The sequence below is a fragment of the Amblyraja radiata genome, chromosome 13, assembly GCF_010909765.2.
Source record: "Amblyraja radiata isolate CabotCenter1 chromosome 13, sAmbRad1.1.pri, whole genome shotgun sequence".
In the NCBI taxonomy this organism is placed as follows: domain Eukaryota; kingdom Metazoa; phylum Chordata; class Chondrichthyes; order Rajiformes; family Rajidae; genus Amblyraja; species Amblyraja radiata.
In genome coordinates, this window is record NC_045968.1 from 60,477,278 (window position 1) to 60,491,268 (window position 13,991).

At 40.6% G+C, this 13,991-nt stretch overlaps 1 protein-coding gene across 9 annotated transcripts in view; it reads right to left on the bottom strand.

The window, feature by feature from the left end:
• The window catches only part of eif4g1 (eukaryotic translation initiation factor 4 gamma 1), a 112,363-nt gene that overhangs the window by 1,063 nt on the left and 97,309 nt on the right, over positions 1-13,991 (bottom strand). For all 9 annotated transcript variants that reach the window (XM_033032187.1, XM_033032188.1, XM_033032189.1 and 6 more), the window contains 8 exons: positions 13,200-13,318; positions 11,124-11,296; positions 8,014-8,139; positions 6,372-6,453; positions 6,182-6,280; positions 1,547-1,690; positions 1,106-1,187; positions 864-1,007 (listed from right to left, as the gene is read on the bottom strand). In XM_033032187.1, the coding sequence (XP_032888078.1) occupies positions 864-1,007; positions 1,106-1,187; positions 1,547-1,690; positions 6,182-6,280; positions 6,372-6,453; positions 8,014-8,139; positions 11,124-11,296; positions 13,200-13,318 (969 nt within the window). The remainder of the gene's footprint in view (positions 1-863; positions 1,008-1,105; positions 1,188-1,546; positions 1,691-6,181; positions 6,281-6,371; positions 6,454-8,013; positions 8,140-11,123; positions 11,297-13,199; positions 13,319-13,991) is intronic.

Sequence of the window (13,991 nt, forward strand, 5' to 3'; positions counted from 1 at the left end):
TGATCATATTCAGCTTAATCACCATTCTGCCACATCTTACTGTAAGCTACAGCCTGACCAGAACTGTACAGTATCCCAAGTACGTGTTGAGTTCAGGTCAGGTTGCGGAGTGCAGAGCAATTTTAAGTTGCAATGCTTTGAACTACTACTACAGATATAGTGAATGAGTGCCAAATTTCCATTCGTGGTTTAGATGTTTGCAATCAACACTATTTCAGTCAGATTTGCATTGAACATGGCCAAGGAAAACCCTTTCAAAGTCATCTATAGTCCATTGAATAGTCATTTTTGTGACATCAGAAATCGAACATTTGTCAGCTTTTACACTTGTGGCATCTTTCACTACAAATTTTCATTCAAATGGCATTGGAAAACTTTAGTAATATACTGAAGTGCCAATCTTATGTTTATAATAGGAAATACACTTTTACTGGGAATTGGAAGAGACGACGGAACCAACATTTCACTCTCCATCTCTCTGTAGTCAGACAAGTAGGACCTGTGATATCAACCACTACAAGTAGCAAGTAACCTCATTTCTGCTACTGCAAAAGCAAATTTATGGTATAGCTAACAGAAGTTGTTCTGATTTATCAAACTTGAAAATAATTGGGATGATGTGTTAAAATTCAGCAAAATGTCAATCATTCAAGTTGTACTACAGCAACGTTTCAGACTGATTAGATGTTTATCCATATAATGGAAAGAAACCCGCAAGAGACCAACATTAGGCTTTCCAAATACTATGAAGTTGTCAATAAATCTTTGGGATTGAAATGTACGTATTTTTTCAGACATGTCCTCAGATTAAACAAAACCTGCAGGTGGTCTACAAATAGTTAAAAAACAAATGCTCGACTTACTTGCTGGTTGTTCTAATATTGCCATTAATGCCTGGAGGGCATATAGTGCTTGTAGTTCACGCTGGGGATCAGAATTCAGGTATTTTGTCAGGACTTTTACCCTATTTTTAATGATGTCCACATCAACACGAATAGGGGTTTCAACTAAAATGGGCAAGAAAGGATGAAAAGAAAGTAAGAATGGATTAATAATTTAGAATACTTTTTCAATGCTTTAAGACAAAAATCAAAGATATACTTACATACAACAGCAGAATGGCAGATAGACTTCATTAATGCCCTGATGAAGTGTGGTGAAATCATTTGCTTTTCATCTAAATTGGCCTAGAACACAGATTTTTACTTTGATAAATTAGCATTTACAATTACACCTAGCTCTTTACTGTATGATTATATATGCTGCATTTCGACATCTAAAGATATTAATGATCTCATTTTCGACCCCGACCCTCCACAAATATGGAACACTGCAATTTTAAAAAAATATTTAACGCCATATGTGATTTATGGGAAGCACAATTTCACAAAAGCCAATTCCCACGTAGAAAATTTTGCATATTGGCAGTTTAAATAAGCTACAATGCCTAATATTAAAAAGTGGATCTATAACTTTTTCTTTCTAAATTTCAAGATATTTCCTCTGCTGCAAAATAAAGTTTAGAATGATTATGTTGTAAACTTACTTCAATCCAATCAAATATTCTTTGGTTTTCAGCTTTCTCCGTAATTAGTTTATCAAACTGTTCACACAGTTCATCAAAGGACATTTCCATTTTGCTTGGCGTGGCCTCAAGATCAGATTCATTTCCCAGAGTAAATTCTAATTTCTATAAGTAGATAAAATTGTAATTAGTCATTTGAAATGAAGTTATTTGGATACATACTAGTGGACGCATTGATTGCCATCCTCAGATCCACAGATTCTGGAAAGCCTTGGTAGATAGGCAAATACCAAATGTACAATCAGTTTTCAATGACAGTAGAACAAAAGTAAGCCAGGCGGTCAATTATTAGTTATAAGAAGGGAAGGATGAATAGTAAATTAGTTAAAAAAACAAATAGAGTTAAACCAGAGGAATTTCAAGGAATTCTTGAATTGACAAGAGCCTCAAGGATCAGTTAAGGACTGATGGTGAGGAGCACAATTTATCCGTGTTTTTGCTGCTGATACAAAGTGGAAATGTGACTTGCAAATGGATAAATTAGCAAAACATTGACAATTTGACGAAGAAAAATATGAAATTCCGCTTGAGAAGAACAAATAAAAAATGTAATTTAAAAATGGTGGAAAATTAAAGGTAAGAGTTGCAAGTGATCAGACACTTCTCTCAGGTCATCGGAACCTTTGACGCTCCTGAGAAAACCGTGCAAGTTTGTCCAACTTCATAGCTAATCCTCTCAAATCCAGGCAGCAATCTGGTAAACATCTTCTGCACCCTCTCCAAAGCCTCTACATCCTTCCTATGTTGTGGTGACCAGACCTGCACACAATACTGGAATGCGGCCTAAACTACATTACTACCTGACTCTTATTCTCAATGCCCTAATCGATAATGGCAAACATTGCAGGACTATTTACTTGCCATGTCACTTTCAAGGAGCTATGGTCTTGGGGCCACAAGATCCCCAAGTACATTAATGCTGTTCAAGGGTCTTGACATGAACTGCATGCTTTCCCTTTACATTTGACCTCCCAAAGTTTAACACTTCACACTTGTCCAGATTAAGTTCCATCTGCTATTGTGTCGCTGATATCTGTAACTGATTACAGACACAAAAGGTTGGAGTAACTCAGCGGGTCAGACAGCAACTCTGGAGAAAAGGAAAAGGTGATGTTTCAGGTCGAGACCCCTCTTCAGACAGATTTATATCCTGCTTGTCCCTCTGACAACCTTCCTCACCCTCTGCTACTCCACCAATTTTAGTGTTGCCTGCAAACTTACTAACTAATCCATATACATTTACATCCAAATGCAAAGTGCTGGAGGAAATTAAGCAGAAATAGGTCAGAAAGCATCTGTGAAGAGAATGGACAAATAACATTCTGGGTTGGGACCCTTCATTCGAGAGGGCACCACACGTGGCCAACTGCAAGACTACCACGAGAGCAGGAGAATGGCAGTAGCTGGAAGTGGAGCCCGTGCCAGGGAGGATGGAGAAGGCGATAGTGGATGAGAAGGGAGAGGAGTGAGGCCAGGAGGAGAGGGTAACGCTCTATCATGCCTTCAAGGTCGGCTGCAGGAGGCTACCTCGGGACACAAAGGTGGACGGGCGGAGAGGAACATCAGTTGCTGTTCGACCAAGGAAGGTGATAGGTGGTAGCCTGCACAGTTCTGACCGCCCAATTACAGGGAAGATGTGGAGACGTTTGAGGGGCTGCAAAGGAGGTTTGCCGGATTTCTGTGTAGGACAACTGCAGATGCTGGTTTAAATTGAAGGTAGACACAAAATCTCTGGAGAGAAGGAATGGGTGAGGTTTCGGGTCGTGACCCATCTTCAGACTGCTGCCTGGATTAGAGGATTTCAGCTACAGAGAGAGGCTGGACAGACTTGGATTGTTTGCTCTGGAATGTCAGAGGTTCAGTGGAGACTTGATGGAATTATTAAATTATGAGATGTAAATTGAGTCAGTCAGGATGGAAATGTCCAACATTAGAGGGCATTCAAGGTCCGTACAGTGAAACAGCAATCCATTAATCATTGAAATAGAAAAGTAATTCAAGGTTGATCTTGACAGTTTAAGAATTGTAGAGAAATGCAGGGTTACAGAGATCATATGGGAAAGTGTTGAAGATTGAGATTGATCATGATTGCAATAATTGGCAGAGCAGACTCAAGAGGCCACAAGGTCCATCAATTCCAATACTTGTATTCTTTCATTTATTTGGCATATGGAGGTAATATTCAGGACAGAGTATGGTCATTTGTACATGCCATGCCATTCATGGCTGCTGTTCCATCTCAATGCCATTTCTCTATATGACATTATTCCCTGTCTACAAATCCATGCATCTCAGTTTTGAATGAAAACAATGTTAATGTTTCACATGGTCCTCTCAAGACAGGAAATTACAAAATTCTCTGTGGGAAGAGAATCTGTCTTAAAAGCCCAACCTTCTGAAAGCACATCCCATGGTTTTAGAATTCTCTCCTGGGGAAACATCCTGTGGGCATCTACAACCCCAGTCTATTCAATCCCACTTTAATGAGGCAAACCCACTGTCATTGCAATCACTCTCATTACATTTCCTCTTTGAGATACTACTGGGATAAACGCCGTGCATTTTGTAGATGGCGCATTGCAGCCAGTGTTATGATGCGTAGAAATGAATATTTGTTAATTAACAGCAAACTCCCTGCATCAAGTAGCATTTCTAAGAACTTTACAAACAAATCTCTCAAAATTGCTTGATTTATGGATGTGATGAGATACAAGGTCAAATATCAAAACTAGCAATATGCTCAGGAAGCAAACACATTGCCTAATGACACAACTGTAATTGATAGGTTGAACCAGAAGATGAAAGGTGCACAGGGTTCACGGTGACTTGATCATATGGATCCAGAACTGGCTTACTCCTAGACAACCACGGATTATGGTAGAAGAGCATTTTTCTTGCTCAAAGTCCACAGGGATCTGCAATGAGACCTCTGTTGTTTGTGATGTATAGAATTGACTAGGATGTAAATGTAGAAGCATCAGTTACTCAGTCTGTAGATGACACCACGATGCCTGGAGTTACAGACAGTGAGGAAGGCTGTCAAAGTATACAGCGGGATGTAGGTCAATGTAGATCCTGTAGTTCTGGTCGTCCCACAACAGGAAGGATGTAGAGGTTTTGAGCGTGCAGACAAGGTTTAACAGAATGCTGCATGAAGGCGGCCTGATGGAAGTATATAAAATTATGAGAAGCATAGATAGGGTAGACAGTTGGAACCCTTTTCCCCCTAGGGTGGAAATATCAAAGACTAGAGGACATAACTTTAATGTGAGAGGGACAAAGTTTAAAGGAGATGCCTGGGGCAAAGTTTTAAACAGAGTAGTGCGTGCCAGGAACACACTGGCAGGGGTGGTGGAGGAGGCAGATATGAGTGACATTTGTGAGATAGACAGATGGATGCGCTGGGAATGGAGTGTGGATCATATGATGGCAGATGAGATTAGTTTATCTCAGTAGACATGGTGGGCAGATGAGCATATTCAAGGAGGCTTTTGGCACATTGGCCTTCATCAGTCAAAGGTATAGAAGTTGGATGTTAGATTACAGCTGCACAAAGCGCTGGTGAGGTCACATTTAGAGTATTGTGTTCAGTTTTGGACACCCTGTAATGAGAAAGGTGTTAAGCTGGAAAGAGTGCAGAGAAGATTTAAGAGGATGTTGCCAGGACGTAAAGGGAAAGGTGGGGCAGGCTATGTATAAAATCATGAGGGATAGAAAGGGCAAATACATAGTCTTTTACCCAGAGTAGCAGAATCAATACCAGGTCATCAGGAATGAGCTGCCAGAAGATTTAGTTGAGACAGAAACTAAACCATTTAAAAGACATTTGGACAGGTACATAGAAAGGTTTATTTTAGTTTATTATAGTCACATGTACAGAGGTATCGTGAAAAGCTTTATGTTGTCAACAAAACAAAAAGGCTATACATGATTACAAATCAGTGTACAGATAAAGGATTAAGGGTATAACATTCAGTGCAAGATAAAATCCAATTAAAGATGGTTCAAAGGTCTCCAGTGCAGTAGATGGGAGGTCAGAACCGCACTCTAGCTGGTGAGAGGACTGTTGCATAAGAACAGCTGGGAAGAAACTGTCCACAAATCTGGAGGTATGCTTTTTCAAACTTCTGTGTTCTTACCTAATGGTAGAGGGGAGAAGAGGGAATGACCAAGGCAAGACTGGTCCTTGATTATGCTGGTGGCCTTGACGAGGCAGCGTGAAGTGTAAATGGAGTCCATGGAAGGGAAATTGGTTTGCGTGATGTTCTGGGCTACATCTACAGTTTAGAGCAGTAGTTCTTAATCTGGGGGTCGTGACCCCCTATGGGGGTCGTTTGAGGCTTTGCCGGGGGTCATGAAGGGGACACAAATAACATATCAATTTGTTGAGCCCATGTTTAGGAACCTAACAAGGTACATACCACATTGCGTATGCGCGTACTGGTGCCCAACAAGGTTAAGAACCACTGGTTTAGAGGGATAGAGGCCACCTTGGCCGGCATAGGAAAGCTGTGCTGTATGACTATGGCTAGCGTGTATATTATCATTGCCGTGCCTCAAATGCAAAGCTTGCATACAAATTCTATTATGAAATACCTTCTCAGTGACAAACTTGTTAACGTCCTCTTCCTCAGAAAGGAATTCCTTCCAGCTCAGACCTCCTTCTCTCCACAACGAACCTGCCTTCTTTCGGCTCTGCACAATATTATTAACAATATTTGGGATTTAGAAACTTAAAGTTACATTGGTATAAAAGTATGCTCTTAGACAAATAAAAATAAATTACCATTTCTTTGCACAGTACACATAGAAGATCAGCGAGCAGAAGCCCAGCTTTTCCAATGGTGATAAGTGGTTTGGCCACTTCTCTGTTGGGAAAAGATTTTTTTTAAACATTAATTTCAGAAAGACTTCCAAATGAAAGGATGACTTCAACTTTACCTGTGGCCCAAGACTATTTTCAATTATACTTTGTCACATGTACCTAAGTACAGTAAAATTCTGTTTTTGCATACAATACACAAAGACTACAAAGAATCGCCACGTTTCTGGCGTTGAGCAAGTTGCAAAAGTACAGTCTTGCTGTTCCCCCATCATTCGAAAACGCCGCATCCACTGCTGCTTGCATACAACTGCAATAGGAGAAGGGGTTTCTTTTTTTTTAAGTGTCTTTGTGGAAGATCACTGGCCCATCTTTAACTGTCCTGGAGGATTCTAGTGAGCTGCTCACTTTTCCCCTCCCCCAAGCAGCTTCAAACCTTGAGAATGTTGATGTGGTGCAGAGTGGGTATTTCTAGCATTTAAACAAAATGAACAGCGCTATTTGGTGATTGACACTATTAACATTGATGCAGCTGCCCTCATTCAGGCACATGTATAGCATAATGTTGCAAATAGTCAGAATGGCTTTGGAGTCTGTCAGTCATTGACCAGAATACACATATTTTGACCAGCCATTTTAACCAAAATACGAGTAGCTTCTCCAGTAGATTTTCCAATCAACAGTGAACCCCAACATATTTCTGATTGGCAAGATTAAATGAAAGCAATGTCACTGAATGCCAAGAGGAAGACATTGCACTCGTTATTTGCCAGGTACAAACATTATCTATTAAATCAACTAAACCTGAATACATCCATATTTAGTTTTTAGTTTAATTTAGAGATCCAGCATGGAAACAGACCCTTTGGCCCACTGAGCCCACGCCAACCATTGCTCATCTATTCACACTGGTTCAATGTTATCCCACCTTCTCATCCACTCCCTAAGGACCCGGGGCAATTTGGAAGCGTCAATTAATCTACAAACCCACAAGTCTTTGGGATGTGGGAGGAACCCAGAGCATCTGGTGGAAACCCACGTGGTTACAGGGAGAATTTGTAAACTCCATACAGACAGCACCTGAGGTCAGGATAGAACCTAGGTCTCTAGGGCAGTGGTTGTGCCATTGTGCCGTAACATCTCATCATATATGTACATATTTAATTGAACTTGAAATCAACTTTAAACTAGCAACCCTCGTCATTCAGTGAATACATACAATAGATCGTAAGTTTGAGCATGGTACAAAACCATTCTGAACACTGTTACATAATATTGCAAGTGCGACTTTGTTCACATTTAAAAAAAACCCTGATGTTATTTGAAAAAGTACAAAATAGTTGGTGTACTGGCTAAACATTATCCCACAATCTTCATCACCAAAACTGCTGCTCAAAACCTTGTTCTGTGCTCGTAGTTGCTGAGTATTAACAGCGGCTACACTTCAGAATTCATTGGCTTCACATCACCATGGTACAAACTCCATGGTGATGTGAAATGCTAGCAAAGCTATTTTTAAATGAAATATAATATTCACCATAATTCCCATGATGGTTGTCATTTTTAAACAGCTGCTGGGTGAACACATTACAAATGGAAACATTACCTGAAAAGCTCTGCGATTGGTATACCTCCATCATGCAACATGTGAACTATTAGTTCAGCAAGGTATTGCCATATATGTGGAATATCAATTTCCATATCTTCAGCTATTTCAAGGGTATCACTTAGCCTGTGGTACGTAAAAATAAAAGACTTAGTATAGAACACATAATTAACTAGAAACATGTAAGTTTTAAATATAGAAGGGTACTCGATCCATCTACTAATACAGATCACACTCATGCTCAAATTGATATGCTATTTAAAACTAAGATATAGAGCTGCGAAACACTAAGGGGCAGAAAACGCTGGTGGGTGTTGTGTACAGGCCACCTAACAGTAGTAGTGAAGTTGGAGATGGTATCAAACAGGAAATTAGAAATGGGTGCGACAAAGGCAAAACAGTTATAATGGGTGACTTCAATCTACATATAGATTGGGTGAATCAAATTGGCAGGGGTGCTGAGGAAGAGGATTTCTTGGAATGTATGCGGGATAGTTATCTAAATCAACATGTAGAGGAACCAACGAGAGAGCAGGCTATTTTAGACTGGGTATTGAGTAATGAGGAAGGGTTAGTTAGCAGTCTTGTTGTACGTGCCCCCTTGGGCAAGAGTGACCATAATATGGTTGAGTTCTTCATTCGGATGGAGAGTGACATTGTTAATTCAGAAACAATGGTTCTGAACTTAAAGAAAGGTAACTTTGAGGGTATGAGACGTGAATTGGCCAAGGTTGACTGGCAATTAATTCTAAAAGGGTTAACGGTGGATATGCAATGGAAGACATTTAAAGACTGCATGGATGAACTACAAAAATTGTTCATCCCAGTTTGGCAAAAGAATAAATCAGGGAAGGTAGTGCATCCATGGATAACAAGGGAAATCAGGGATAGTATCAAAGCGAAGGATGATGCGTACAAATTAGCCAGAAAAAGCAGCATACCAGAGGACTAGGAGAAATTCAGAGACCAGCAGAGGAGGACAAAGGGCTTAATTAGGAAAGGAAAAATAGATTATGAAAGAAAACTGGCAGGGAACATAAAAACTGACTGCAAAAGTTTTTATAGATATGTGAAAAGAAAGAGATTAGTTAAAACAAATGTAGGTCCCTTGCAGTCAGAAACAGGTGAGTTGATCATGGGGAACAAGGATATGGCGGACCAATTGAATAACTACTTTGGTTCCGTCTTCACTAAGGAAGACATAAATAATCTGCCGGAAATAGCAGGGGAGTTGGTCAAAGGAGTTGGAGGAATTGAGTGAAATCCAGGTTAGCCGGGAAGTGGTGTTGGGTAAATTGAATGGATTAAAGGCCGATAAATCCCCAGGGCCAGATAGGCTGCATCCCAGAGTACTTAAGGAAGTAGCTCCAGAAATAGTGGATGCATTAGTAATAATCTTTCAAAACTCTTTAGATTCTGGAGTAGTTCCTGAGGATTGGCGGGTAGCAAACGTAACCCCACTTTTTAAGAAGGGAGGGAGAGAGAAAACGGGGAATTACAGACCAGTTAGTCTAACATCAGTAGTGGGGAAACTGCTACAGTTATTAAAAATGGGATAGCAGCACATTTGGAAAGTGGTGAAATCATTGGACAAAGTCAGCATGGATTTACAAAAGGTAAATCATGTCTGACGAATCTTATAGAATTTTTCGAGGATGTAACTAGTAGCGTGGATAGGGGAGAACCAGTGGATGTGGTGTATCTGGACTTCCAGAAGGCTTTCGACAAGGTCCCACATAAGAGATTAGTATACAAACGTAAAGCACACGGCATTGGGGGTTCAGTATTGATGTGGATAGAGAACTGGCTGGCAAACAGGAAGCAAAGAGTAGGAGTAAACGGGTCCTTTTCACAATGGCAGGCAGTGACTAGTGGGGTACCGCAAGGCTCAGTGCTGGGACCCCAGCTATTTACAATATATATTAATGATCTGGATGAGGGAATTGAAGGCAATATCTCCAAGTTTGCGGATGACACTAAGCTGGGGGGCAGTGTTAGCTGTAAGGAGGATGCTAGGAGACTGCAAGGTGACTTGGATAGGCTGGGTGAGTGGGCAAATGTTTGGCAGATGCAGTATAATGTGGAGAAATGTGAGGTTATCCATTTTGGTGGCAAAAACAGGAAAGCAGACTATTATCTAAATGGTGGCCGACTAGGAAAAGGGGAGATGCAGCGAGACCTGGGTGTCATGGTACACCAGTCATTGAAAGTAGGCATGCAGGTGCAGCAGGCAGTGAAGAAAGCGAATGGTATGTTAGCTTTCATAGCAAAAGGATTTGAGTATAGGAGCAGGGAGGTTCTACTGCAGTTGTACAGGGTCTTGGTGAGACCACACCTGGAGTATTGCGTACAGTTTTGGTCTCCAAATCTGAGGAAGGACATTATTGCCATAGAGGGAGTGCAGAGAAGGTTCACCAGACTGATTCCTGGGATGTGTGGACTGTCTTATGAAGAAAGACTGGATAGACTTGGTTTATACTCTCTAGAATTTAGGAGATTGAGAGGGGATCTTATAGAAACTTACAAAATTCTTAAGGGGTTGGACAGGCTAGATGCAGGAAGATTGCTCCCGATGTTGGGGAAGTCCAGGACAAGGGGTCACAGCTTAAGGATAAGGGGGAAATCCTTTAAAACCGAGATAAGAACTTTTTTCACACGGAGAGTGGTGAATCTCTGGAACTCTCTGCCACAGAGGGTAGTTGAGGCCAGTTCATTGGCTATATTTAAGAGGGAGTTAGATGTGGCCCTTGTGGCTAAGGGGATCAGAGGGTATGGAGAGAAGGCAGGTACGGGATACTGAGTTGGATGATCAGCCATGATCATATTGAATGGCGGTGCAGGCTCGAAGGGCCGAATGGCCTACTCCTGCACCTAATTTCTATGTTTCTATAAACACCCAGTTATCAAATGCCTGTAAGATAGAGGGTGGGCAGAATGGAAAAGGAGAAAGAAAAAAGTGATTTAGGTAATTTAGAAACATTTGATCAAACTACCAGAAAGGAAAAGCCTTTTTAAAATGATGTAGCTAGAAAACATTTGGGGTAAAATTAACAGGTTAATGTGTAATGAAACTTGCAGGTCCATAGTGCACACAGTGTGTACATGCTTACCCTTTGTAATACTGTTGTTTTGACAGAGTGCCAGCTTTTACAAGTTGGTACAGAAGCATGCCCATGTGTTCTCTTGCTATTGCACTTCTTTCCAAAGTTGACTCGACCCCACTTCGAACAAAGACGTGCAATATCTTAGCTGAATCAAGTTCCTGTACACATTGCAATGCTTCCTAAAGAAAATTAAATAGGCTATCAATTTCCTTTTTAAAATTGCACAAAATATTGTTATAGAAATATGCCCAACTTCTGAATGAACAATATTAAATATTTCATGTAGCATATTAGAAGATATGCTGCTTTATAATAATGAATATAACAAATCAAAATACCATGTTCCCATTATATGGTTATAACCTCTTCATTGTGAAAATAACTTAACTCCATCCATCCCCTTGATCCTGCCCCAACATTCAGCAAGATCATGGGTGATCTATTCTCATCCTCAACAATACTTTTATACTCTCTCTCTCCCTATATACCTCAACTTGGTTTTAAATTTGAATGTCTGGCAGTTGTCTCCTTGATTAAGAAGGGTCTCGACCCAAAATGTCACCTATTCCTTCTCTCCAGAGATGCTGCCTGTCCCGCTGAGTTACTCCAGCATTCTGTGTCTCCTTGATTAATCTGTTCAAAGATCTGAGGTGAAGCATTCCAAAGATTCATAACCCTCAGAAGAAATTCCTCCTCATCTCCACCCCAAATAGGGTGACTTCCTATTTTTAAACAATGTTCCTCATTCTAGACAATCCCATTCCGGAAAATATTCCGTCAGCATGCATCCTGTCATTCCCCTCAGCATCTGTTTCAATAAGGCTAACCTTCATTCATCTATACTCCAAATGGGTTTAAATCCAACCTGGTTGACCACGATCAATGGTTTCATCCCTGGAATTCAGTGAACCTTCTCTACACAGCCTTCAACCCAAGTGCATCGTTACTTAGCCAAACCCTTTCTGTACCAACCTATCATTAACAAGCCAACACACTCTTAACTTGTTGTAATTCCTTTAAGGCACTATCAAAAAAATTCTGGAAATCCAAATACACTGCATTTATTGGTTCCCATTATTATCATCAAGGAACTCGCAAACTTGTCAAATACAATATTCTTTTTACAAAACCATATTAACTCGATTTTCTAAATATTACCGCCTTAATTATTGATTCCAGCATTTTCCCCAGTTGTAGATGAAAAGTTAACTGGCCTAAACCTTTGTTTCCATATGGAATAATGACCATAAATTTCTCTGGGATCTCTCCGGAAGCAAAGAAGTTTTGCTAGATAATAACCAACACAAGTTTCTGCACTCATTTCCCTCAAGACAACAGGCTGCAAGCCATTATGTCTAGGTGTCTTGCAGGTCTATGGCCCCAACAGTAGGCCCAAGATCAAACTACAGCTCCTTAGTTAGCCTCAATGTGCATTTGTCTTAATCTTTTTATACCGTATGCCAAGGTTTAAAATATTTCCTTAAATGTCTGTCCATCGTTAATCAACTTTACCAGTCCACTTTAGCCAACTCAATTTACAGATTCCCTTTAAGATTGGGCATTAGTTCCAAGACCAATTTAGCTCTCAAATTAAATTTGAGCTCTACCAGTCAATAGCCTTTTCTCCAGTTGGGTCCTCATATATTCTAGGAAGCTATCCTGATACATCATGGATTTGTCCTTGCTTCCTACACCAATTTAATTTGTCCAATCTATATGATTAAAATCATCATGATTACCACAGTCCTAAAAAAAATATTGATAAACGATGGACAAATTTATTAATTAGTAGGCTGCACACAGTCTGGTATCATAATCATACTTTATTAGCCAAGTGTGTTTTGCAACATACGAGGTATTTGCTGTGTAATGACTTAGTTCATGAATTGCCAAGATCACTTCACTATTTTTTCCATCCCCATCACCACCAGTTACAATGCTGTACAATCTGCCTTGAATAGTTTTCTACAGCACAGAACAAGCTAATTTTCCAAGTTGCCAAATTAAATAGGACTGCCACTTAATCTGTTCAAACATAATAAACTGATTAACTTTTGTCTACTGATTAACATTTGTGCTCACCTTCATATCATTGATATGCAAATATTCCTCAATGATGGCCTTGGATTTCTTTTCAAACTCTTCATCAGAAAGGGCAGATTTATCAGATGTTGTAGAAACAGAGATTGGTTCAAGCTTAACTGGTAAAATAAAAATTGGAATACGTTTTTAAAAAACTTGTCTGAATCACCGCAGCCTTCCCACAATATAGATAATTGCTATGTTTAATTTAAATGTGCCTTGATCAGTGGTCATTTACCAACATGTACTAAATAAAGCTTGCAACACCTTTCTGCACACAAAATTCAAATTATTCAAACGGTACCATAAACAAACTCGATGATGCTATTGGAAAAACAGTTTCAAGTCTCATCCATAAATCATGGACCCACTTCATATTCTTTGAGAACTGACATGCATGCACCAGTTTCAGTTCCTTGTTTTTCTGGGCCAGTCAGGCCCTGATCAGTTCGATGGATCTGGATACGGATCTGTCCATATTATCCAGAGATGATGCCTGACACCTGCTGAGTTAGGGGCCTGTCCCACGAGCATGCGACATGCATGCGGCAAGCGTGACCAAACCGGAAGCGGGGGGCGCGTGGAGGTCGAGTGAGTGACGTGAAGTTCAAGCGAAGTCCGCGGGGAGTTCGCGCGTGACGTATGGCGTCGAGATGGCCGCGGGTCGGCAGGCCGTTGCCGCGCGGAATTTTTGAACACGGTCCGTTTTTCGGAGCCCCGCGCGATGTCGGGACCAGCTCCGCACAACTCCATATGGTTCTGGCGATCGAAGTGGGACCGGCCCCGCGAGGC